The sequence below is a fragment of the Amaranthus tricolor genome, chromosome 10 (genome assembly GCF_026212465.1).
Source record: "Amaranthus tricolor cultivar Red isolate AtriRed21 chromosome 10, ASM2621246v1, whole genome shotgun sequence".
In the NCBI taxonomy this organism is placed as follows: Eukaryota; Viridiplantae; Streptophyta; class Magnoliopsida; order Caryophyllales; family Amaranthaceae; genus Amaranthus; species Amaranthus tricolor.
Window position 1 is genome coordinate 4,922,735 of NC_080056.1, and position 27,494 is coordinate 4,950,228.

General features: G+C 31.8%; 2 protein-coding genes across 3 annotated transcripts; one reads left to right on the forward strand and one right to left on the reverse strand.

Annotated features, from left to right (window-relative positions):
* Positions 1–6,220: 6,220 nt before the first annotated feature.
* On the reverse strand, positions 6,221–16,064 carry LOC130824759 (disease resistance RPP8-like protein 3). The gene is made up of 6 exons (XM_057689777.1): positions 14,438–16,064; positions 14,214–14,292; positions 12,920–12,991; positions 12,434–12,487; positions 10,323–10,394; positions 6,221–8,420 (listed from the first exon to the last, which is right to left on the reverse strand). Exons 1-6 carry the CDS (start codon positions 15,522–15,524, stop codon positions 7,157–7,159), a joined length of 2,628 nt encoding a protein of 875 aa, XP_057545760.1. The 5' UTR covers positions 15,525–16,064; the 3' UTR covers positions 6,221–7,156.
* A 977-nt stretch (positions 16,065–17,041) lies between these two features.
* LOC130825131 (uncharacterized) lies at positions 17,042–24,323 on the forward strand. Of its 2 annotated transcripts, none has more exons than XM_057690182.1 (6): positions 17,042–17,720; positions 18,091–18,408; positions 18,744–19,100; positions 19,259–19,585; positions 22,713–23,211; positions 23,966–24,323. In XM_057690182.1, exons 1-6 carry the CDS (start codon positions 17,573–17,575, stop codon positions 24,126–24,128), a joined length of 1,812 nt encoding a protein of 603 aa, XP_057546165.1. In that variant the 5' UTR covers positions 17,042–17,572; the 3' UTR covers positions 24,129–24,323. The 2 variants fall into 2 exon arrangements, with proteins under 2 accessions (XP_057546165.1, XP_057546166.1); XM_057690183.1 differs by having other exon boundaries at positions 17,583–17,720; positions 18,147–18,408.
* The last annotated feature ends 3,171 nt before the right edge of the window (positions 24,324–27,494 follow it).

A 27,494-nucleotide genomic window follows, 5' to 3' on the forward strand; every position in this document is an offset into this window, starting at 1 on the left:
ATGTTCATAATTATAATTCTACAGAGTCAAAGTGGATTTCATTCAGTTCTGAGGATGAAGACATATAACTTATAAGACTGATTCTCAATACTTCATCTTAAAAATATAATAACTAAAGTTTCGTTTATTATTGGTCTTTATTTTTCAATTTATTGTTTTTTGAAAAATAAAAACAAAATTAGAAATCAGAATAAGTGATTTTTACTTTTTAGTTAAATTTTAAAATTATCATTTTCCTAATAAATTTGACTAATATCGATTAAGTTTGAGAACGAGAAATTTAATGGCAAGATAAATTTCAGCATCTGAAAAGTCTAGATTAAGGCCATTTTTGCACAGAATGGTTTAAAAGAGTTCTAAAAATACTCGTAGTCTCGTAGAGTTGTTAAAAGTTAAAACTATTTGAGTCCTTTACATGACCAAAAGCTTCGCTAGTAAGCCATTAAGGAAAGACGCTACTATGCAGATGTTCGCGGGCGAATGCATCTATTCAAACTTGATGAACTTAATTCAATTATATTTGATCTTGAAAATCAAATGCCAAGATGGACAATGAGGATTAACCCGCGTTGTTAATTGTCTCACTTCCTCCTTCATACAAACACTTAAAGAAAATGATGTATATGGTAATAATGAGATTGTCTTTTAAATATTGTTAAATTTCATTTACGTGCAAAAGAAAATTTTGACCTTAAAGTGCATTCTATTGATAATATTTTACTATTAAATATAAATGATAAAGCATAAGGTAAAACAATTACCAAAAATCAGATTATCTTTAATGAACATAAATTAGATAAATAATACAAATATTTTATGAAGCAACACTATGTTTTCGAGTGCTTCAAACCAAAGAATGATCTAAAAAAAGAAAAAAAAAGGAATCGCACAAAAGTAGGCGATTGAACCCCGGTTCAATCGCATGAAATTAGGCGACTGGACCCGGGTTGAATCGCCTAGTTTTGTGCGACTGAACCCGGATCCAGTCGCCTAATTTCATGCGATTGAACCGGGGTTCAATCGCGTATTTTTATGCGATTTTAATTTTTTTTTCACAAAAAAAATAAACGATTCAATTTGAAATATTTACGTACCGCATCCGATTCATAATCGCTTTCGTCCGTCATATTAACCGATTACAAATAACAGCTTGTTTATGTGTTTTTTTAGAGAGATAGTAACGTTTTTGAATTCGTACTTCATACGCGTCTGAGAATTCGATATATATAGACAAATCTTCCGGATTAAAGTGTTAATAATGTTATTAAGTATAACTTACATTTTTTAATTAAGTTTTAAGTTCAGTGGCATTTTTGTAATTTTTAAAACTTTAGGGGCAAAATAGTAATTTCAAGGAGGGAGTGGCGAAAAAATAAAAGGGGTAGCGAAGTTTAATAACACCCAATTTAAATCCACTCCCCTAAATGATTTTCCCTGCAAAGTGGAAACTAAAGGGTGTAATGTAAGTTGTATTACGAAAATTTTGAAAATCAAATCAAATCAAATTTAATTATTTGATTTAATTTGACTTTTTTACTAATTTTTCTATAATAATTTTAAATTTTAATTAATTATGAATAATCTAAATTATTAGGTCACTTATTCAAGAATATTGTTGTGATTATAATGACCTATTTTTATAGGTAAATTTTATTTTTTCTTGTTTTAATATATTTTAATATTTAATTTTAGGTATATAGCATAACAGGTTATAAGTTGCCTTAGATCACTCCGGACAGATATTCTTAAAGTTAAAAATATTTCTGATTAATTATAAATTAAAATTATTATATAAATTAAAATTATTAGATTATTCAAATACATTTTCCTAAAATATATATCTTTAATAACATAATACCTTACTAACCTCAACAATTTATTTCTCCTTTTACATTAAAATTGTACTCCAATAATCACCGTACTATATATATATATATATATATATATATATATATATATATATATATATATATATATATGACTCCACTAACATACTTTCGCATGCCGTTATACATTTTATATTTGACTTTTTACGCAATTTAATGTGTTATTTTGATTATTTATATGTTGAACTATACCCATTTGAAAATTATAAAAACTTAATATTATGAAAGTATATGATTGGACGATTCAAAAAATATTTCACTTCCTATATTTTTCTTTAACATATTAGCTGCAATATATAAAATAATCTTAAACGATAAATAGTGTCAAAAATCATTACGTAGCTGAGTATTTTTGAACGAAGGATTCACCACCAGATATGACCTTACATTTATGGAACGATAAACGATGGTGGTAGAGGCGTGTTTTGGGCAGAACTGAAGACGACGAAATTGAAGGAATATGTCCGTAGACATTTCCGACAATTACTAAATATAAATATATAGGATATTTATGAAGATAATAAAGTTAATTATTATTAGTAATTGTATTTACTTGCTAGAGAATAAATATAATTGGTGGGTCAATAATAATTGGACCACGACTAATATAATTAATCCTATAAGGTCTTACAAAAGAATCAATTGAACGATAAATGACTCAGGCCCATTAGGAGTATGGGCTTGTGATCCAATTAGGTTAACAAAAGAACCAGTTTCTTTTGACCTAGGTCACTAGTATTATATATGGATATAATGTTGGTAGTGGAAAACGTGGGATGATGGGTGTGAGTATTAAAAGTATTTTATTTAAACTCTCACTCTCCATCATTCTCACAGAGATTGAAAAACCAGAAAAAGCAAGAGAAACAATCTCTTCCGTTCTAGCAGACGTTGGTATTCAATTGATTCTGGTAGACTGAATAGAGGAGCAACGTTTGAGGCTCTCCAGATTATCTTACCGCGTTAATTCTTGTGGATTTCACGCTACAAAGTTTGTAATATAGACTAATCATATTTTTTTATGATCTTGAGATAGACTAATCCTGAAATTTCGCTTATTAGGCATCTATGGAAACCCAACAGAAATCCCTCCCAGTTTCAGTTGAACGTCATGAGAGAGAGGACTAAGATGAACGTCATGAGATCAGGATTGGTTGTCTCTACGTATCGGCTTCAAACCCTTCTTAGAGAATGCTCAACGAACTATGGGTTTGGAATCGGAATCTCAATTAGAATTACAGCGCTCTAAATCTCAATCAAATCAACAATCTTCTCATTTTCCAGATTCATCTTCTACTGTTCGCGATTAAATTTGAGTTTCTTTCCTTTTCAGGTACTTTTTCCATTTGAATTTGATTGTTGCGTTCCTGTTTTGTTGAATTGATTTTTTTGTCTAAAAGCTCTAATTCCTGAATAGTCTTGTAATTTTCGGATTTTTTTTTTTAAAATTGTTGTTTCTGAAAAAGAGATTTTGGTGATACTAAAGTATAAAAACCAGTCTGAATTATTGATCCTTTGGATGTCATCCAGATCATTTAGATAATTGAGAAATAACTTTAGAGTCTAGATTTGTAATGTAGTATCAGAATTGAGAGATATCAACTTGTCATAGCAATGAGTTGTTGAGGTTCACAATTCATGTATTTTACTATTTACCTTCTGTTTGCTTCAATTATACTTGCTGCTGTTAAATTGTACTCCCTCCAGATTGCAACCAAAAAGTTTTGGGTAAAATTTAGTGGAAAGGGAATTGGGTCGGAAAATTAGACAAAAGAATACGCAATGATATAAATGAGTGATTAAGATGGAGAGAGAACATAGTTTGTAAGTTAGAAAATAAAAGAAGGAAAGTTAGACCATTGCCAAAAAGGGAAAGGGTGCAAAGAGTGAGACCATTGTTGAGGTTTTATTGCAAATTAAAAGGGACGGAGGGAGTAATCGCTAATGTTCAGATTTCCCAGGCTAGATGTAGGATACATTATGACTGTAACTCTTCACAATTTTTGCTCTCACATTATCAGAAAGAATTATATATGCTGCAAACTACACTTCAAAAGCTCAGTTTTCATTATTCTGACCCATTATATATGAAACGAAATAAAATTTCATATTGTAAGCCTGTGGTATAAGTATTTTGCTCTGAGCAGTTTTGATGGTTTAAATCCAATTATATCCTTTTATGAAAGTTTTCTGGTTTCAAATTAATGGTGTACGTCAATAACAATGACAACAAGAAGAAGAATATCAAAGCTTCAATCCCATCATGGTGGGTCAGCTGCATGTACCCACTAATCTATCTCATGCCATTGCACAAAAATCCCGTTTCATCGAGACCTAGTTGCTCCTGTAAACCCATTTTGCTCATATCATTTCCTCCATCCTAGAATACGAATCCAGTACCTCAATCCTTTATCCTACTGTTGTCTAGGCTACTAATTCTCAGGATCATCAACACCTCTCCTCTATTCAAATTTTAAACCAACTTCATGCTGCTCTTCATGATGCTATACTTGCTAACCTAGAGAAAGAGGTTACTTAATCTCTTTGAGCGGCTTAGGAGAATTGTTAATCCTTCATTAAAACAAAGGGAAAAGATATCTTGGATGTATTTGTGATGATAATACCAATGTGTTTTTTCAGAGCATTAAGAAGTGAAGGGCTAAGATTACATTAAAAAATTATTCACACCCACGAGAGTTGTCAGTAGCAGTAATGGTATCAAAGAAGCTATGTGTGACTTCTATGATAAGCTACTTTGTTCCACTATGTCTACAAGGAGGGCTATTAATATGGAGGTCCTTGGCTTGGGTCATAACTCATACAACTCACCAGGAGCAGCAGACTGATATGACCTGAGGTGGTCACGAAATTGAACATATTTGAGAGTACAAAAAAAGGATAGTAAAGAGTAAGCAAACGGATGAGTAATGACATAATGAGAAAATATATTACAAGCTTTTCGAGAGCCTTGCTCTTTCCCAAAATGTTAACAACTCATTACAATCATTCTCCACCCTTTTTCCCCCACTCCCTTCACCATCCTTTTTCACCCGAAGAGTCAACACTTACTTTTTCATTATCCTTCATGGATTTTACTGAATACCTCCACCGCTCTGTAGCAACAAGTATCTGCTATTTTTTTATATTTTTTGTCTTTCCTCTTCCTCTTTCATCTTTCCTTCTTATTTCTCCACTTTTGTGAGTTGCGGGATTTTGAAGATTATGGAATTGTTGTGGTCCACAACCACCACTGTAATTTACATTTTCACTTTGTTTTTTCCCTTTGCCTCCTTGGATTACTTGATTTCCACCAATAATTTCCCTCCCACTTCTTTTATTTCACCGTAGTTTCGAAACATAATGTTTGTGAGTTTTGTGTTTGGACAAGAAGCTTTGGGGTTGACAATTCTGGGTGGTTTCGAAAATTTTTGGGATGATTTTCTTTTGTGATATTGATTCTAGTAATTGGAATTTCTGGGATATGGGCTTAGTCGATTTGAGGTTGGTTTGAGTGGCTGTCCGTCTACTTAAATATTTTAACCATACAAATTTTTGGAGTCTTGTTATTTGGGGGTTATGAGTCGAACTTTTTGAGTTAATTCTCACTATTTTCGATCGGGTCAGGTTTTGTCAAAATCCTAAATCTCTAGGAAAAAAAACAAAAATATATTTTGAAGTTCAAATAAACAATCTACACGAGAAATATAATCCAAAGTACAAAGTCACAGTCCATAATAAAAAATTAGCAATGATTTCAAGTATCTCAAATAAAAAATGATCAACAATCTAAACCTTAATCTTTTTCTTCAAAAAAAAACCTTGATCTTTAATAATGTTTTTCAATGCCACCCATTTTTTCGAACCAAGTTTGCGGAGCTTGGTGGACAACCCACTCATGAACAACTCTTGTTTAAACAACTAACTTATAATCAATACTTCTAATTGGTCAAACCGGCCACCGGTTCGAACGAACATTCATTCGCCAAAGAGACCATTTACCATTTTTGTTTGAGGCAAGGAGAACATCAAATTAGGATTGGGAAATTAAGATGGAATCACTATCATATCTTGCATACTGTTCCATAAATAAAATACAAAAGAATTTTAACATGTAGTTTTCTGGGTAAAAAAAAAACACAAGTTTTCAAATATTTTGCAATTTTTTCTAATATGATGGCAAATAAACATACCTATTTATGATGAATTTGTAACCGTCAACTTTCTTCTAAAGTCCCCTTTTAGTCATTCCTACCTGTTTAGAACCCCTGATATGTTTTTATATATGTCAGTGGTTTGCAAGCACTTAGCAAAAATTAAGTAAGAAATTTCTTGGGTCTAGACTTAATTAAAACTTCACAAGATAAGTTGCTAAAACAAGGAGTATGCCACATAACTGCATAAGAGACTCACTAATTTTTGACTCACTAATTTGGGGGTTACGAGTCGAACTTTATAAGTTTTGACTCACTAATTTTTGATCGGATCAGGTTTTGTCAAAATCCTAAATCTAGAATTACTTCTAGGAAAAAAACAAAAATATATTTTTAAAGTTCAAATAAACAATCTACACGAGAAATATAATCCAAAGTACAAAGTCACAGTCCATAATAAAAAATTAGCAATGATTTCAAGTATCTTAAATAAAAAATGATCAACAATCTAAACCTTAATCTTTTTCTTCAAAAAAAAAACCTTGATCTTTAATAATGTTTTCCAATGCCACCCATTTTTTCCAACCAAGTTTGCGGAGCTTGGTGGACAACCCACTCATGAACAACTCTTGTTTAAACAACTAACTTTTAACCAATACTTCTAATTGGTCAAACCGGCCACCAGTTTGAACGAACATTCATTCGCCAAAGAGACCATTTACCATTTTTGTTTGAGGCAAGGAGAACATCAAATTAGGATTGGGAAATTAAGATGGAAACACTATCATATCCTGCATACTGTAACCATCAACTTTCTTCTAAAGTCCCATTTTAGTCATTCCTACCTGTTTAGAACCCCTGATATGTTTTTATATATGTCAGTGGTTTGCAAGCACTTAGCAAAAATTAAGTAAGAAATTTCTTGGGTCTAGACTTATTTAAAACTTCACAAGATAAGTTGCTAAAACAAGGAGTATGCCACATAACTGCATAAGAGACTCGTGTTCTACTCCCATCAGCATTTGAGAATCGAATATGATATTAGTTAAAGCATGTACCACTTTTTTAGGGTAAATATACTGGGTTAGATTCTCGCTGTCCCCTCCGGCCCTTTACATCCTACTCTGTATTTAAGTAAAAAAATTGTAAAATAAACCGGCGTACCTTTGGCTTATCCCAAATTTGAGTGAATTTTATGTCAGGAACATGCTGAATAAGGTAGAAATCCTCCCCTTTAATTTTATCAACAACGCTTGTTAAGTAGTCTTGTTCCACATGAACAAGTTTTTCACAGAAACTTCTTGGCATGAAATGCAATACTAACTCTCGGAGAGTAGTAATGAATCTAATCCCTTCTGGCAATCTTTCTAACTTAGTACGATATTTGAGAAATATCTTTTCCGAACGAGGAAGTGCACCCGTTTCAATCACCCATGTTTCAAGTTCATACATACCCTCAATTACAAGCTCAACTAACGACTGAAACTTACCAGCACAAAATCTCATCTCTGTCCCGAGGTATGCGTTATTTTTGAATCTGAGAACTTTCAGCTTGGGACAACATCTTCCGATTATTGGAACAGGATCCTGGGCTGTAATACCGCTGTTTTCCAACTCCAACTCTACAAGAGTAGGGGGGAAACGAAGGGAAACTTTTTCTTCAATTGGACCGGTCAATATTAGCACACTTAACTGGTAAAAATCTTGGCTGAGTTGATCAAAGTATTCAAGCTTATTTGATTTGGAATAATAGGTTTCCCACTCCAGCTTTAACTTTTTCAAATTTGGGGACTTCTTCAAACATTCGAATATCATGTCTAATTGATGCCTCCAATATATGTTGAATACATACAACTTATGAAGATTAGGGAAGTTCCATAGTTGTACGTCGTCTTCAAACCATTCATTAACCCTTACTCCCCATAAAGTATGCAAGTTATTTAAAGTGTGCAATTTGAATTTGTTCCCTAGAGACATGCCTTTTGGTATATAAAGATGTCTAAGTTGCTCCATCTTCCATAGCACATTTGGCATTGTTGTTACGACTCCCAAAAACCCCAAAGATCGGCCAGAATGTACTCCTCTCCAGTCTAATGTCAATAACTTTTCCAAGTTTTCGATAGATTGGGGAAGTGTATCAATGTTGGTATTCCTTATTCCAAGATAGCTTAGATGTACCAACTTTCCTATCTTATCAGGCAAGGCATTATCAGAAGTGAAAACACCCCAAAGACTTAAGACTCTTAGTAATTTTAAATCCTTGTAAATAGTTCCGAACCTAAATCTATTATCTTCTGTTCCTTGGTAGTGAAAGAGTGAAAGTGATCTGATATATGATTCTTGGCTTTTCTTGCACAACCTACAATACAATTTGATTTCAATTAATTAGTATTATCATGACCTTTTGGTGTGACATGGAAGAAGATCAAGAACTGTTACTTTGTTAGCTATTAAGACTTTATAGGTATTCTGTTGGAACTATAAACCAAATGTGATCCCACGTTGAAGTGTGTGCGCCTCGTATTACCCCGATTATATAGCTCAATTTAAAATTATACCAGATCCAAAGGTTCGATTAAAAAAACTAAAAAGTAGGTCTGAAAAGAATGGCGTTTCTGTCCTAATTGATTACTCCTACATGCAAACATGGCGAGGGTTTGCATGTAAGAGAGGGTGTTGGGATGGTGTGTCCCACATTGATAAATTAGTGTGTATACTTTATAAATCATTTGAGCCTTTCCATCAAGCTTATATGTTAGTCAATATCTCTCTAATTCTTTGATGTAGAATCACATGCGAGTTAATTTTCCAATATATCTTTAGTTTATAAGAATTTTAGTAGTATTATTAATAATTAATTAATTCTATTAATTGGTCTAAATTCATATGAGAACATGCTATAGATATAGTTACAAAGGATAAAATGTTAAAAGGTTGTGACTCTTTAATTGTTGGAATAATATGATCAGTATTTTGAAATGTGATCAAACAAATGTGGATCATGACTACAACAAGAGCAAAGAAAAATGTGTTGAAAAAGATGATTTGGAATGTTAGTGTGCGAGACATGAGGTGTCTAGCTTAACAAAGATATTTAGAGAGTGTCTCCTGTGCAAGAATGGAGATTAATTTCATAAATGAAGAACTCAATAATGGAAATTAAATATGAAATTAAACAACAAATTAATCACTAAGAATAATAATCAAGATGTTATGGTAATTAAGACTCAAATAGTTGTTCGAAAATGTCAAAGATCAAAAATAAGTATAAATAAGCAATAAAAGCAAACGTCTAGAAAACCGAAGAGCTTGTTCTAGCTACTAAGAGCGAGCACTCCAACAAAAGAGAGTGCGTGCTTCTCCTCTAAAACTCCTAAATACTTTAAATCCAATTAATATCAATGATTAGAATTATTAGTAAGAATTTTTAACCTCTATATAAAGAGATCTTGTACTCATTATTTCATCCAATACAACAAATAATTCTCACTTAATTTTCTTCTCTTACAAACCCTTTCTAATGTCTAATTTTCGCCAACAATTGGTATCAAGAGCCAATGGTTCACAAGCAATAGGTTTCACATTTATCTATAAAATATCTCAAACATGTGGCCTCTTCGTGAAACAGCCGCATTATTACTGAGATTTCATTAGTCGTTTTTAGAGTCTAATTTTTTTCATATATTTGTTCGTTACTAATTATAATTTAATTAGTGATGGTAATAATTTAAAAATTTTCTACGGTGATTAGAAACTTTTTAGTTTTTAATGTAGTCATGAATCATAACAAGTAACGTAAACTTTAGAGTTAAAACTTAAAGTTGAGCAACTACTCATAACATTTTGAGAAAATTATAATACTTACCCGATGATGGGAATAAATTAAATATTTCATACATGTATACAAGTGATTTTAAACATGAAATACATGTTACATAACTTGTTATATGTATAACAATTTTTACCCAAACTTTAAACTATCTTAGATAAATTTATCCTACACTTGCTATTCCCAATGCCTCTTTTTAGCCCTTTGTATACTTACATACTTAAGTTACAAACTCTACCCAAGAACTCCATTTGTTCTAATCTATGTTGGACATCATTACATAAATGCAAAGACTAAAAATAAGGGCAAAACAATCTGAATTTTCTGTCTCAAAACAGCCCCCCATCATCTCCATTTCACTCATAAATATTCACTCACAAACTCATTCAAACAACTTCTCTCAAAAATCTCTACAAGTCTTAAATGCTTTCTACTTTAAAATCTCACTAAAAACACTTCAAAAACAAGAAAAATGACCACTCAAATGCTGCAATAGCTGCTGCCCAGATTTTAAACCATGATACACACCTTCAAGAAGCCATATAAACACATACAAGTTCATCTCTAATCATCTCCAACAAACACTTTTATTTCCTTACAAAAACACTTACAAAAAATTATCTATATGAAGTTTATGAGCATAAAAAACTTCATATTATTCATTTTATTATACTTCATCCATACCACTTTGGAGCATTCTTACAAGGTATTCAAATTTTAAGTTTACAAACATTATTTATACAACTTATATTAGAACAAGTACATATAAAATGATTTTTGTATGAAATCTTTTTCTTAAATCAAGTATGTTATAAAAATATATTTTATGATTAAAAAGAGGAAAAATCATCACTTGTATAAATCTATAAAAATCAAAAACTAAAAAAAATGTATTTCTACAAACTTATAAATTTTGCTACTTAAAGGATTTAAGTAAAATTATGGGATTTGATTAAGTATGTTGCTCAACATAATAAGTGTACTTCAATATGTTAAAATCATTACAAATATTAGTTTAACAACCCTAACTAAGGAAAGCAAGTATTAGTTTAACAATTCCAACAAAGAAAAGTTAAGTGCATGTTAGAAATCCAAAATTATTATTGATTTTTGAATAAATGCAATATCTTTAGTTGAAGAGTTGGAGTTGAGATTTGAAGGGCAAGGACCTAAAGTTGGAATCGTTTCTAAGAACGCATAGGAGCTTACGAAATATTTATATAGGCTTGGAATCGAGGTATGTCATATAGGGTGATTTTTAAAGGATTTAAGAAAAAGTTGGAAAAGTTTGTGTATAAACTTTTTTTTTTTTTTTTAAATAAAAATCTCAAGGGGAAGTTCTTAAATTTGGAAAAATGATATTAAAATGATAATTTTGAATATGAAATGATTTATTACATGTATTATTATTGTGGGCATCATGCATGTTGATTTTATGAATTGCTGTATGTTGGGAAAGTTTGTGTATTATTATTATTATTATTATTATTGTGGGCATTGGTAAAATAACGACATTAATTACTAAAATACCCCACAAGGTTTTTAATGGTTATTTAAAATTTTATGCCCCTTAAAATAGTTCCTGGAACATCATAGAATTTTTTATATTATTTTATTTGGATTCAATAATTTTAAACCTATTTTATTTTATTTATCGGTAAAATGCCTATGCAAAATAATCTATTACCATACATGACTTTTATAAGTTTAAGTGGCCTAATAAACATGTTATATGACTTCTAGAACTTTGGTATAATTTTATGAAACTAATTATTAATTATTTACTAATTTATCATATTAATAGAAATTATTTATTTATTAAAGGTTTAATACTGGTAATTTAATTTATCATAGTATAAAATAAGTTAAACTTAGATGGTTTATAATTTTACGGATTCAAGACATTATTTAAATAACGATAAATACCTAAATTGATAAAAATAATTGTAAAATCGTTATAAATTGGTATAACCAATTATAATCTGATGGGACAACCTTAAATTCATTATAAATAAGGTATTATAATGACTTAATTAATTTGGGCTTTGTTGGAGAATTAATATTTATTTTGTAAATCAATTATTGATTTTATTACCGATAAAATTGTCGAGTATTTGAGAAAAGATTGTTTTATGAATCTTTTGTCATAATGATTTTATAAACTTATGAGCTATATTCTGGTTGTTTTAAATGAATTTCAAACTCTTTTAAGTTATATTTACTTTTACTCAAGAACGATTGAAACGAAACATTTTAGTGATTTCCTTGAAAAATCGTATTGAATTTTAACTACTTTTCATTACAATGCATTCTCATACATGTTAGTGATGCCTCAATATAATACAAAGGTTATGTTTGATGATATGATTATGCTAAAACATGTTTTACCCATGTGGGAAAGATTATGATTTGATTTTGCTATGTTGCAAATAAAATATATTTATCATATGGAAAAAGTTGATATTTTTCACATTTCAAATGCTATTGAAATTCCAAGAAATATATTATATACAAAAATGTTTAGCCTAAATGGCGGATACATATGCTACAGCTAAGGGTGTTGTAACCGAATACCAGATCGACCCCGATCCGGAAATTCAGAAATCCGGTTTTTTGGATACCTAAAAAGCGATCACGTTCCGACCCGGATTTAATAGAGAAGGTGAAACGTCAAGAAAAAAACCCAATGGAACAGTGCATAGGGAAAAGCCAAAGAGGAGAACATGGTTCGATTCACAAATAGATGGCATAGAGTATAAAGAGGTTGTAACTAGGCAGAAAGCTTTCTCAAATAATCCAGCTTTATTAAAAAAAAAAAAGTAAAATAGAAACTGGATCCGGATATCAAATTTTTTAAAAAATATCAGTATCCGACCCGAATATCCGGTTTGGAAATCGGATACCCTGTCCGGATTATCCGCTTTTCACTAACCGGGTAAAATATTTGTTTTTAAGAACTGGATACTGGATAATCTGGGTCGAATTTTCCAAACCGGATATTTTAGAACAACCCAAGTTATAGCAAATGTTGTGTGCATGATTAAACGACTCACCAATGTTGTGCGCATATTGTACACAATACCGTTGTGTTACACTTGTCGGACGTATCGCAGACGGTAGACTGACTACCAAACGAGTCACAGGATGACTCACAGAGTACCCATGCAAACTTATGATATGAGTTTGAAATTGATTAGGATCCATTGAGATCTTATGATAAAAAATAAGAATTTGAAAATACTATAAAACCATTGAACTGAGTTTAAATGATAGTATGATTTATCAAATGAAAAAATATCTTTTAAAATGAATTTACTCAAATTAAAAAGTTTTAATAACTTGTTTGATGGACACTAGTGTGTTTATACTCAGCCTTTTAGTTGATACTATGCTTTGTATTTTTTCCAATGGTTTTGTTTTTAGAGTAAACCCTCATGGCACCTCGACGGAGAATTGATATGCAAGTGGAAGATGAAATCCTAGTTGGAGTATGACTTTTATTGTATTTGAGAGACTATTAGTTCAGTTGTTTAGGTTTAGAATATTTTAAAGATATAATTTAAACTTTGGACTTATTTTGATTTGGTTGTAATTTTCCTTTATTTTGGATAGTTAAGATTTCTGTTATATTGCTTTGGTTTTGGTTCAAGTATATAACTTGGATATTGGTTTAACCTTTAAGTAACCCCTTAAATGTGTTGGCAAAAGTAAATTTTCGCTTGATTAATACTAAATTCCAGTTAGTGTTTGCCCTTATAATTTGGGGCGGTTACACTTCGTCTTCTACATCTCAAATATTCGATCAAAATTAAAGATATGTCCATTTTTTGATGGAGAGTTATAATTTGTGGAGTGTCAAGATGATGAACTAGAGATTTATGAAAAGTAGTGAAAAGTAGTCATAAGCTAAAACAACATATTTTTATAATTCTAATGTCACACCACCAAAGCAAACCTCTTAGCTTCTTCCTAATATTAAAGATTAGAGTGTTTTAAGTGGTGCTCTACAAATCCTTCTAAATGTCATGACCGGTACCATACTTCCTAGAGTAGGTATTGCAAATTCATCTAAAGAGAAGCATGAAATACTTATAAAAAAGATTATTCAGGGTATGCGTGGATGAAAGGAAATCGAGGGAAAGGAAGGGGAAGGATTTGGAGAAATAAGTGATCTCTTGTTTAGATAACAAAATGGAAGGAAAGAGATTTAGAGGGAAGGGATTTGAAAGGATTGGATGAATGATTTTTATTAAGGTATCAATCTTTACAAAGTTGAAAAAATTTGAAGGAAAAATTCTCATATCCCTTTTTTTCCCTTCTCTTCCCTCCTAAACAAACAAGAATTACTTCCTTCCATTTCTCTTCCCTTCCTTTCCCTCCCCTCCTTTTCTGTTTCTTTCTTTTCTTTTCTCTCCAAAGTTGTTATCTAAACATAGTATAAAGAAAGTAGGAAGATAAAAACCAATAGACATCAAAATTTTAGAAGATATTCAATATTTTACGACAAAAGAGTCACATAAGTAGTAAATCAAATAAAAATATATGGAGATGAGATTAAGAAAAAATTTAACATGATAAAATATAATTATCATACCTAGAACGAGAGATAATTTTTCGAGAGTTGATGGATGACTTAAGAAATTGACGAGATTCAATATGAAGAAAGTTTTCCTCCCGTGCTTTTGTAAGACAAAATTCATAAACCAGATTCGATACCTGAAAAATCTTAATTCTATCTTCGTGGTTTCTCTTGGTAACTTGGATCAAGTGTCGACGACTCAAGTCTTCTAGGTACTGCATCACTTCATTTTCAGAAGAATTACTAACAAATCCTTCTGCAATCCACATTCTTTGATAAATGCCCGCAGAAATTTCATGTTTTGGTGGGAAAACTCCCAAATACAGAAAGCAAGCTTTTAAAAGGTAATGCAAATCCTCATAACATAACTCGTACACATCTTTGAATTTGATATAGTTATCTAAGATGAATTCCATCCCTTTGGGCTTGGTGCTTAATACACCACTCAAAAGCTTAATACTTATGGGCTTCCCTTCACATATGCGCAACATATTCTTTGCTAAGTTCTCTGGTATTTTTATATTTTGTTTGTGGGAAGCTGCTAAATGGCATAACAGATCCCACCCTTGCTCATCGTTGAGTTTGCCCTTAAATTGATGGAAATAACAACGCAAATCATTCTTAAATATGTCGTACTCTTCATTGCTACCCGTGATAATGATCTTCGTGCCATTCAGTCCTGTTGGGAAGGTTCGCAACAAATCTTCAAGAGTTTCTCTCATACTGCATGGGATTTCATCCAGAATTATCAAACACTTGCCAATGACGTTAATCCAAGTTTCTTCCTCCTCAGTATAGGATCTTCTCGTTATCTCGAATAGGATGTGGCGTTGAAAATAATTAAGTGTATGCAGGTTTACTTTAGACTGGCCAAACCAGATAAAATTGTGCAAATGCTGCCTTACTAAAGTGTTGTTATAAAGTTGCCTTGCCAAAGTAGTTTTGCCTGAAATTGGGCCTCCAACTATAAAGAATAAGTAGGGTGGATCTTCAACTTCATTTTCTCCGCCGGTCAAGTGATGTACCATTTCCTCGATATCTCCTTCTAATTCGACTATGTATTCATTATCTCCATACATTGATTTTACTTCATGAGCATGGCCACTTGAAAGTTAAGAGGTAAACAATCGAAATATTGTGAAACTGCAGCTGGTTGATTGAAATCAAGTATGACTTGATCCGATTTAAAGAAAATAATATGTATATAAAAATTAACTAATTAAGATTGTTAAGATCTACACATGTAATCAATAATCGAAATTAACTAAACTTGAAATTTTATTCCAAAGACTAGCCCGAACACCCGAATGGACATCTCTACCTGAAGTAGTCATGTTAATTGTGCAAGTTACAAGTTGGATCGCTTTGGGTGGTACTATTTCGGGTCGGATCATATGTGGGTTAGGTTGGATTTAGGTTGACCCAACGAATGAAAGATTTTTTAAAGATTATCTTATCATTAATTTTGTTTCCTAAATGAATATATAAAATAAATTTTTTTATTTTTAAAGAAAGCTATTTCTTATTAAAAAGTATCAATACAACAAAGAGATATGAACTCAAAATGTAAAAATGACTTAAAAACGTAGTGAATTTCGACTAAAAATGTAACATAGAATTAAAAATATTAACAAATTAAAAAATCGAGTGAAAAAGGTCTGTTTATTATATGGACAAATTTGACCTAATTTTTTGAGTGTTTTCGGATCGGGTTGTTTTTTGGATTATGAGTCAGCTAATTTTTGGTGGGATTCCACGACTGATCAAATTTTGATAGTTGTACCTGAATGTATATGACGCAGATCAACTCCTTTCACTTTCCCATCGAGCTTGACCACTGCTTCTTCGAGGCGCTGTTGAATTGATTGTATCTTGAAGCTGAAAATATCTGGATTGATCAGAACATTGAACATGGAGGCAGCAATCTTTGCTATCCCGAAAGAGTCTTGGACGGATCTCGCGTTATAAACAAAGGTATCAAACACATCTTCAACATCGTTAGCTGCCTCTTTAATTTGAGCAGATTCATCTGTATTTCTACAAACTTCATTATCTCCGAGCAAGTCTTGAATCTTTAGCAGCACATTTTGAAGATCTGATATTTGTTCCTTTGATACCTTTGAAAAAGGTTCAGGATCAATATTAAGCCAATATTCAATTCTTTGAGCAGCTGAACATACAGCAAACTTATCCATCTCTGATCCTGTTGAAAATTATGTACATGAGAAGTGCAAAATTGAGGAGACAGAAGTAATTATTGCTAGCTGAAAGTTACCTGAATTAGTTAGCTAACTCATGCATTTTCCTATGAAGTGAATTTTAAGCTTGTGCTGATTTAGCTCGATGAACGGTACGCTTATGATTTGGATACTACTATTTCACCTGCTGGGATTGAATTAATTAATGATGGACACCATTATTGCCGTTCACTTTTATTTGGCTCAATGGACAGACCGCAGTAGGGATGCCAATGGGTCAGACTCGAATCAGAGTATACATACTCCGACTTTGCTCCGGATAATAGTCGGACTTTTTTTTTCAGTCCACCTCCATTCGGAGTCTGATTATGGATACACAAAATTTTCTCGCATTTTGATTTGACGTATTTTATTTCTCTTGATCTGATTTGTCGTATTATATTGATTAATCTAAATAAAAATACCAAGTAGTTTTTCAAAATCGAAAATTACAATTAGTACGAGAGAGAGTTTGAATTAGTCACGTCTAGAGTTTTAAAGGAAAAAAAATATTGGGGTAAAAGTCAAATTCAAAGTCGGATTTCCTTCAGGGTTGGAGTGTCGGATTTAAAATAAGGTCCAACTACGATCCGTTTCTAACTCGGACTCGGATCGTAAAGTCGGAGTCGGATAACTTTTCCTCGAACTCGAATCGGCTTATTTTTTTCGGATCGAGTTGAACTAGGGTCGAATTCTCTGTATTAACAAAATCAATTATAATATGTCATGATTAATACGACAATAATTAAAGGTCTCTTTGGATAAAAGTAAAATAATAAACCAAAGTGAATAAAAACTTGTTTATAGCCGTTAACAGCTGGACTACATGTGGTCTGCCCATAAACGCAGCTCCTTGGTCTCCTCCAATTAGCCCTTGGAAAAGTAGAGTAATGGATTCTGAAGAGTTTAGAAATGCATTGAAGGAGTTTATTAGTACTCCTGAAACTGGTTGTCCATGGCTTCATCCGTTTTTATCTCCTCCCACTGCTTCTTCTGTTGCCTTTGCTTGGCCTTCACCTCGCCTTCATCAGCCTCCAGGTAATTATTTACTTTCTTTCTTCAATTTTAAATCAAAAGTATATTACATAGTGTTCATTCGGGTCATCCGACACGTCGACTATTACTATTAGTTTCTTACCAATTTAATTGGGATTTATTGGTTGAAAATAATATTCAAATTTAATTAGAATTGATTGATCTCATGATCATGTATGTGGCTTCGCCACTAGCTAAACTGTAAATTATTAATTTGATTTGTTTACCAAGAAGCTCATCAAACATTCTACTTCAAAGGAAAACTTTTTTTTTTTGTTTTTGATTTTTTCTTAAAAGGAAAACTTAAATGCTAAATGATTGCTAGATGCTTTAACTTCTTTCTTTATTTTAATGAATTACTCGCGTTCAACAGGAAAAGATGAAAACTTGGAAAATATTAATCATCTCTTCAATTTATTTGACATGAAGGGAGATGGTCTGATGAACATCAACGACTTTAATGTATGTATGTTGATATGGGGAGTTCAGAATGCTGAATTCGACACACATGGAAAGAAGGCACTTAATTTATCTGAATTCATCAATATATTAAGTTCGTTTTCATTCAAGGTTGGAGAGCCGTTGTGTGATATTGCTCTTTATCGGTTATTTAATCATCATCCTCGCAAAGAAGCTCTTCAGCAAGCTCACACACACATGCTCCTCGCTGAATTTCGAAAAAATCATTGGGGTATCACTTTCTTTATCTTTAGTCTACATCATAAATACTAATAAGGTCGACAAGTCGTGGACCTCTCAAAACTAAATCCAACTCGAAATTAACTCGAAACACAACAAAAAAATAGTGAGATATAATACGCGTATTTTAACTTATAACAATCAAATAAGGTGTACTAAACATTAAAATCTGTTGATATTCATTTATTTCAAAACGCCATTTTATTATCACTTTTTTGTTATCAATTAATTCAAATGAGTTCAATTTATTTATCTTAAAACTTGTAAATTATCAAATTTGTATTATTTTGGTCATTGTTTTTCATACCACCCATTTTATTTGAACAGAAAAAGTGAAGAAGTTAATTAATGAGAAGAAAGTGAAGGATTATTGGATGGTTTTTAGCTTATTTGACATGAATGGTGATGGGCGTCTAACAACGTGTGATTTTGAAACATTGATGCTTATTTGGGGATTGTCCCCAATTGATGCTGCTGACATGCTCGACAAGTTTGATGAATTAGAAAATGGAACAATTGATTTTTCGGGTTTTTTGACGTTGGTAGACTTGTTAGACATACAAATTGGGGAACCACTATACCATTTTGCCATTTTCACTTTGATCGACTATCATCTACAAGTTGCTTTTATGCCAGAGGCTGAACTATTAAACTTTTCGGCAATAATTCGTAGAAACTTTTGCGGTAAGTTTCATTTATTTGTGTTTTTACCTTTGTATATTTAAAGCACGTATATTTATATTAAAATTTTTACATTATAAACAATAAAATTTGAACTAAAATTGTGACTTAAGTATAAGATAAAAAACATCATCAGCTGAGATCTTTTTTTATTTTTACAGGAAGAGAAGAATGTTTGTTAATGGAGTACAATTTAAGAAGTAGCAAGTTTCTTTTCAGCCTTGTTGATATGGATTATGATGGAATTATCACAGAAACTGATTATTATGTGTTAAAGGAGATATGGGCGTTACATGATTCCCCATTAGATGCTCAGGAGGAGTTCATTGATTTTGAGAGCTTTCTTCAGGTATTTCCTTCAATTAACCTATATGCAGTGGATAGCCGCAAAGAAGCATTGAATTTGCTTGGCTTTCATGCACGTAACGGATTACTGCCTCCCAAAGCCATCTCCCATGTACGCGAGGTCCTTCAAGAAAAACGTTCTAGTGAGTAAAAAAGTTTTTATTCACCCCTAAAAAATATTATAGTATATGAAAATTATGCAAAATCTAAGAAAAATCTTTTTATAGGAAAAATATAATCTGATTTGTATCATTTCTCATAGTCTTTACAAGTTATATGACCATCTATTTATATAACTTAGATTAGATTAGAATATTAAATCATAAAAATAAAGATCTTGATCCTTGATAATAGATTCTAACTTAACCAACAACCTCCTAATTTTTCTATTAATATTATATTTTATATTTTTGTTTTCTAACATTCCCCTTCAAGTTGGGTCTTTGGGATCTTTAAAACCCAACTTGCTTGAGGTTGCATTGAAGAATTTGACTCTCATAACTTTTGTGAGAATGTCAGCTAACTGTTCTTTTGATCGGACATATGGGAGAATTATAACTTCTGCTTCTAAGTTTTCCTTTATGAAATGTCGGTCTACCTCTAAATGTTTAGCTTTTTCATGTTGTACCGAATTCCTAGAGATGCTGAAACTGCTTTATTATCACAATAGATTTCACATTCTTTTACTTGATGAAAACCAAGTTCATTCAGTAGTTTTCTAAGGCATAAGACTTTGGTTATCCCTTGTACAATTCCTCCAAGTTCCGCTTCAAGACTTGACAAGGCTACAACTTTTTTCTTTTTCATGTTACTAAATTTCCTCCGACAAGAGTAAAATATCCGAAGGTAGATTTTCGTTCATCTGTATCTTCTACCCAATCTGCATCTGTATATGCTTAAAGTTGAAGATGATTATTTTCCCTAAACATGAAGAAAACATTTTTAACATTGAACTAATATAAAGATCAATCCTTTTATTAGCTGCTACAGATAATAGAACACTAACAATATCAATTTTTGCAACGGGAGAGAAAGTCTTAGAATTATGAATTTTGTATGCCCGAGTATATCCTTTTGCAAATAATCGTACTTTATACCTCTCAATTTTCCCATCTACTTTACACTTAATTGTAAAAACTCATTTACATCCAATAACTTTCTTCCTTTGTGGTAGAATACATATTATCTAGGTTTTATTTTTTAAGAGCGTTGATTTCATCTTCTATCGCCTTTCTCCATCTTTTATTTAAAAGAGCTTTTCCAACACTATTAGGATTTTTCCCTACTAAGTCGGATTCCATCGACCACATTTTAGGGACAACCATTGCCGTCTGGTCTTTGCAAGTTTCAATGGTCACCGACGCAATTTGAATTTCATTATTTTGAAAATGATTTAAACTTCTTATTGGCTTTTTACGGAAGGACTTATGCATCTACGAAAGGGACATATTCCATTAATATCCTAGTACATCTCTTACTCCTTTAGCTAATCTTTTTACTGCCCTGGAAACAAAAGTGTCTGTTAGTTTCGGTTTTTCTTAGTTAAGTTGGGCGGGTTCGACCAGAAATGCTATGCTTACACACAATACTACCCACGCTCCCGCTTTCTTTCCTCTGCTCCATTGCTGAAACAAGGCCTCGCCCTTTAAATTTAAAGGGGCTACACTCTATTCTTAGGGCGGGTAAAGCTACTGAGTTGTAGGAGTTGGACCGAAACCCTCCTTTCTTAGGTGAACATGACCATGAAGATGGTTATATGTCCATTCGTTGGGTGATCTCTTGCTCTCACGTTCGAGTCTTTGCTCGTCGTTTAGGCCGGTGATTGAGATCTCTGCTCATTGCAGTCACCTCTGGGGTTCTTCGCACCTGGATAGTTATCTGTCCACAGAAAAATTCTATAGATAGTCTCCACCTGTTTAAGAAGCTTAATAAGGAGAAGAAAGAACTGAGCCCATAAATGAAGCATTCTCCCAATAAGACTCTGAAGTAATTGAAGTCTACTTGCGTATGAAAGACATCCAAGAGACCAATGGTGAACTCGTACTGTAATTTTCTCAACCAGAGGCCTACATCGACTATAACTCAACTTCTTTGAAGAAAGTGGAACTCCGAGATATCTTAAAGGTAAATCCCCTTTAGTTATCTGAGTAATCTGCAAAATTGCATCCTGAACTTCCATAAAGAACTTTATATGTTATTGCCCCTTGTGAGAGCTTTCCTTCAATTATTTTATGTATTGGATATCTTGACTTTAGAGATTCAAACTCAGGGTCATACCTTTTTGGTGGAATATTCCTTGTACTTCTGGGTGGTGATTGGTAGTTAGTGGAAACGTTAATTTCATCTATACCTGGTGTCATGGATATGTTTTCATTTTCTTCATTTTCCTTCTCCTGAAAATTGTTGTTAGATTGTTCAATAGTATTAACAGATGAACTTTTAGATTCATGAGCTTGCGGCTTTTCAGTAGTATTAGCCTGTTAGGAGTATAAGATATGAGTGGTAACAATTGAATTAAGATTGGTTGACTTTCTTGTTGAAAGGTAGTTTTGGTGACTTTGCATACTTGTGCTTTTGAGTCTTGGTCCAAAGACACTAGATTGACCAACCAAGATCGTTACTAATTTTCTCCCCTTGACATCGGAGTTGGTTGTAGAAGTAGGTTGACTATATCCATAGTGGTGTATAGACGATTTGTGGTAGGGTCAAGTCATCTATATCCTCTTTTATCAACTTTGTATCCAACAAACTCACATTTAATTATTCTAGGTTCAAGTTTGTTACGATGATTTTTGGGAAGATGTACATAGACTATACATCTAAAATCTCTTGGGGGTAAGTTATGTAATGTGGAATAGAAGATACGTATACTCAGTGTATTCAGGGTTGTTTCATAGTATAAAATTTTTGTGGGAAGGTTTTTTGTTAAATATTTTGTTGTGGTTGTGGCCTCCGGCCAAAATTAGATGGAACATTAGACTTTAACATATAATAACTCTAGATATTTGTAGTAATATACAATTTTCCTTTCAACAATCTTATTTTGTTAAGGGGTATTAGGACAAGTTGTTTGGTGTGTAACGCCATTTTTGTAAAATAAAAGGTTTCATAACAAATTGTTTCAACTTACTATTTTACCAAACACTAGCATCAAGTCGTATGATCACTTAGCCATCTCTTTGCATCATGATAAGCTAAAATTACCCAATAATACATTTTACCAAAAACCTCAGATGTATCTGCTAACATGATATTTTTTGGTTTGCCCAGAAGAAGCCGAGGAGGAAGGCCTTAAGCATCATATACGTTTAACTTTTGAGATGAACCGCCTATTTAGCTTACTTGATTATGACGAGAATGACCACCTTAGTACTAAGGAAGTAGAATTACTTGTATGTGCTTGCAAGCTCCCTGAAGATGAAATAAAGGGTATTTTACATAAAGTTGATTTAACTTGGGGTGGGAGAATCAATTTTCAAGGTCTTCTTGTCTTGTTAAAGCCCTTTACCCTTAACCCATTTAAGATCATTGAGAGCCCATCTGAACTCTTTAAGTTTCTGGATAGAAACGAAGATGGTTTCTTATCTGTATCGGATTTTAAGAGGTTTGCTTTGATCACTGGACATCAAGTTGCAGACGAAGACATTCAAGGATTGATGCTTAAACTTGATATAGAGGGCAATGGAGAAGTTGGCAGAGATCATTTTTGTGGCGCCATGCAGGAATATGATTTGATGCCCAACAACTTGGAGCTGAATATGAACAAAATGTGAGTGTCGTGTTGAAGTGTCCATTATTGTCTAAAATGACAAATTTCGGGTGAAAAACAAATACTCCCTTCTATTTATTCAATGTGTCCCATTTTACTTTTCATTATTTTTTAGGTGGTCAAATGAGACCACGTGTGATAGAAAAAAATATGATGTTTTTAAATTTTAGTAGGGGTAAAGTGGGGTTAGTATGTGTAAAGGTTTGAAAAGGTTAAATTTGGGTAGGGTAAGTTGGTAAAGTTAACATACCCAAAATAGAAATGAGACATTTAGGGTGACTTGACTAAATAAAAAAATGAGACACTAAGGCGAATAGGAGGGAATATTTACATTTTGAACTTTTAACATTGGGTTAAAAATGATTTTATGATTAAATATTTTAACATTAAAATTAAATATTTTATGATTTTTTGATGACATTATTATAAAAATTTAATTATATTTTGAGGAAAAAGTCATTAGTAAGTCATGCATATATAAATCAAATTGTTTTGCATGAGAAAAAGAAGATAATATAAATCAACTTGAAGAGTAGCTCTTATTGCTTTCAATTAAATTTCAGTCAAGAACTATTTTTGAGCTTGTAAGTAATTTATCCTCAGCTTTTCTTTATATTTTGGTTGTCTAGACCTATTTTTTAAATTCCAACATTTTAATGTGTCAAATCAAAGTTATTGGGTTGACTTTTTTGTTTTGATTTTGTGAGTTTTTTTATGGATATGTTGATTTGATATCATATTTGTGTATTTCTAGGTCCATCTTAAACCATGATACTACAAAGGAAGTTGCAGATTATCAGACAGAAGAAATTGAGTTTACAAGCTTTTGGGAATTGGATGCAAATGTAGAAGAGGTTCATAATTATAATTCTACAGAGTTAAAGTGGATGTCATTCGTTCTGAAGATGAAGACATAACTTATAAGGCTGATTCTCAATAATTTATCTTAAAAACATAATAACTAAAGTTTCGTTTGTTATTGGTCTTTATTTTTCAATTTATAGTTTTTTGAAAAATAAAAACAAAATTAGAAACCAGAAAAAGTGATTTTTACTTTTTAGTTAAATTTTGAAATTATCATTTTCCTAATAAATTTGAATAATGTCGATTAAGTTCGAGAACGAGAAATTAAACGGCAAGATAAAGTTTAGCATCTGGAAAGTCCAAATTAAGGCCATTTTTGCACAAAATGGCTTAAAAGGGTTTTAAAGATACTCGTAGTCTTGTAGAGTTGTTAAACTTAAAACTACTTGAGTCCTCTACATGACCAAAAACATCGCTAGTAAGTTATTAAGGAAAGACGCTACTATGCAGATGTCCGAATGCATCTATTCAAACTTAATGAACTTAATTCAATTATAGTTGATCTTGAAAATTAATTGCCAAGATGGATATGGAATTTTCCTTTCAAAAATCCTATTTTGTTGAGGGGTATTAGGACAAGTTGTTTGGTGTGTAACGCCATTTTTGTAAAATAAAAAATTTCATAACAAATTGTTTCAACTTACTATTTTACCAAACACTAGCATCAGATCGTATGATCATGTAGCCATCTATTTGCATCATGATAAGTAAAAATTACCCAATAATACATTTTACCAAACACCCCAGATGTATCTACTAACATGATATTTTTTGGTTTGCCCGGAAGAAGCCAAGGAGGAACGCCTTAAGCATCATATACGTTTAACTTTTGAGATGAACCGCCTATTTAGCTTACTTGATTATGACAAGAATGATCACCTTACTACTAAGGAAGTAGAATTACTTGTATGTGCTTGCAAGCTCCCTGAAGATGAAAAAAAAAGGGTATTTTACATAAAGTTAATTTAACTTTGGGTGGGAAAATCAATTTTCAAGATCTACTTGTCTTGTTAAAGCCCTTTACCCTTAACCCATTTAAGATCATTGAGAGCTCGTCGGATTTTAAGAGGTTTGCTTTGATCATTGGACATCAAGTTTCAAACGAAGACATTCAAGGATTGGTGCTTAAACTTGATATAGAGGGCAATGGAGAAGTTGGTAGAGTTCATTTTTGTGGCGCTATACAGGAATATGATTTGATGCCCAACAACTTGGAGCTGGATATGAACAAAATGTGAGTGTTGTGTTGAAGTGTCCATTGTTGTCTAAAATGACAAATTTTGGGTCAAAAACAAATACTCCCTCCTATTTATTCAATGCGTCCCATTTTAATTTTCATCATTTTTAAGTGGTCAAATGAGACCACATGTGACAGAAAAAAGTATGGTGTTTTTAAATTTTAATAGGGATTAAGTGAGATTAGTATGTGTAAAGGTTTGAAAAAGTTAAATTTATGGAGGGTAACTTGGTAAAGTTAACATACTCAAAATAGAAATGAGACATTTAGGATGTTTGACTAAATAAAAAAATGAGACACTAAAGTGAATAGGAGGGAGTATTTACATTTTAAACTTTAACATTGGGTTTAAAATGATAGGGGAAACATTTTTTTAATTTTACCATTAAAATTAAATATTTTGTGATTTTTAATGACATTATTATAAAAATTTAATTATACTTTGGGGAAAAAGTCATTAGTAAGTCATGCATATATAAATTAAATTGTTTTACATGAGATAAAGTAAAGATGATATATATCTTTATAAACTTGAAGAATAGCTCTTATTTCTTTTAATTAAATTTAAGTCATGAACTGTTTTTGAGCTTGTAAGTAATTTTTCCTTGCTTTTCTTTATATTTTGATAGTCTAGACCTATTTTTTAAATTCCAACATTTTAAGGTGTGAAATCAAAGTTATTGGGTTGACTTTTTTTGTTTTGATTTTTATGGCTTTTTTGATGGCTATGTTGATGTGATATCATATTTGTGTATTTCTAGGTCCATCTTAAACCATGATACTACAAAGGAAGTTGCAGATTATCAGACAGAAGAAATTGAGTTTACAAGCTTTTGGGAATTGGATGCAAGTGTAGAAGAGGTTCATAATTATAATTCTACAGAGTCAAAGTGGATGTCATTCAGTTCTGAAGATGAAGACATATAACTTATAAGGCTGATTCTTAATAATTTATCTTAAAAACATAATAACTAAAGGTTTGTTTGTTATTGATTTTTATTTTTCAATTTATAGTTTTTTGAAAAATAAAAACAAAATTAGAAACCAGAATAAGTGATTTTTACTTTTTAGTTAAATTTTGAAATTATCATTTTCCTAATAAATTTGACTAATGTCGATTAAGTTCGAGAACGAGAAATTTAATGGCAAGATAAATTTCAGCATCTGGAAAGTCCAGATTAAGGCCATTTTTGCACAAATTGGCTTAAAAGGGTTCTAAAGATACTCGTAGTCTTTGTAGAGTTGTTAAAACTTAAAACTATTTGAGTCCTTTACATGACCAAAAGCTTCGCTAGTAAGCTATTAAGGAAAGGCGCTACTATGCAGATGTCCGATTGCATCTATTCAAATTTAATGAACTTAATTCAATTATAGTTGATCTTGGAAATTAAATGCCAAGATGGACAATGAGGATTAACCCGCGTTAATTGTCTCACTTCCTCCTTCATACATACACTTAAAGAAAATGATGTCTATGGTAATAACGACACTGTCTTTTAAAGATGTTAAATTTCATTTACGTGCAAAAGAAATTTTTGATCTTAAAGTGCATTCTATTGATAATATTTTACTATTAAATATAAATGATAAAGCACAAGGTAAAACAAGTACCAAAAATCAGATCATCTTTAATGAACATAAATCAGATAAATAATACAAATATTTTATGAAGCAACACTACGTTTCGATTGCTTTAAACGAAAGAATGATCTAAAAGAGAAGAAAATTAGAAAAAAAGAAAAAGAAAACTGTTGAAACCAATTTTGTAGATATATAGTCGAATGATGTTCTTTTGGCTACTTCACATGGGAGAATGAAATCTTTGATTGGTTTCTTGATCTTGGCATACATATCATGTTTGCTTTCAAAAAAGTGCTTACCATTTGGAAACAACATTTGTTTCTATGTGCAACAACTCTTGTTATAAAGTTCATGATATTGGCTCAATTCAGATCAAGATGCATTATGGTAAAATGATGATATAGTATGACGGTCATCATACTCCCAATTCAACACAAAACATCGTCTCTTTGTTCACTCTTAAATCCAAAGTGTGCAAGATTTCGGTTCAACGTGGAGTTCTAAAGTCTCCAAAATTACTCATAAACTGTTAAAGGTCATTTAACATGATTATCTTTACATTCGCCATTGTGCGTGCTTTTATAAATTAGAGTTTGAGGTT

What these genes read in the sequence shown, in the direction of transcription:
- LOC130824759 (XM_057689777.1), bottom strand. Translation starts at nt 15,524, where the DNA reads ATGTATGGAGATAATGAATACATAGTCGAATTAGAAGGAGATATCGAG. An exon ending in ACAATATGCGCACAACATTG is followed by an intron (nt 12,488 to 12,919) that starts GTGAGTCGTTTA and finishes ATCGCTTTTTAG; the next exon opens with GTATCCAAAAAACCGGATTT. An exon ending in CGGGGTCGATCTGGTATTCG is followed by an intron (nt 10,395 to 12,433) that starts GTTACAACACCC and finishes GGCTTCTTGAAG; the next exon opens with GTGTGTATCATGGTTTAAAA.
- LOC130825131 (XM_057690182.1), top strand. Translation starts at nt 17,573, where the DNA reads ATGGATTCTGAAGAGTTTAGAAATGCATTGAAGGAGTTTATTAGTACT. An exon ending in ATTTCGAAAAAATCATTGGG is followed by an intron (nt 18,409 to 18,743) that starts GTATCACTTTCT and finishes TTATTTGAACAG; the next exon opens with AAAAAGTGAAGAAGTTAATT. An exon ending in AATTCGTAGAAACTTTTGCG is followed by an intron (nt 19,101 to 19,258) that starts GTAAGTTTCATT and finishes TTATTTTTACAG; the next exon opens with GAAGAGAAGAATGTTTGTTA.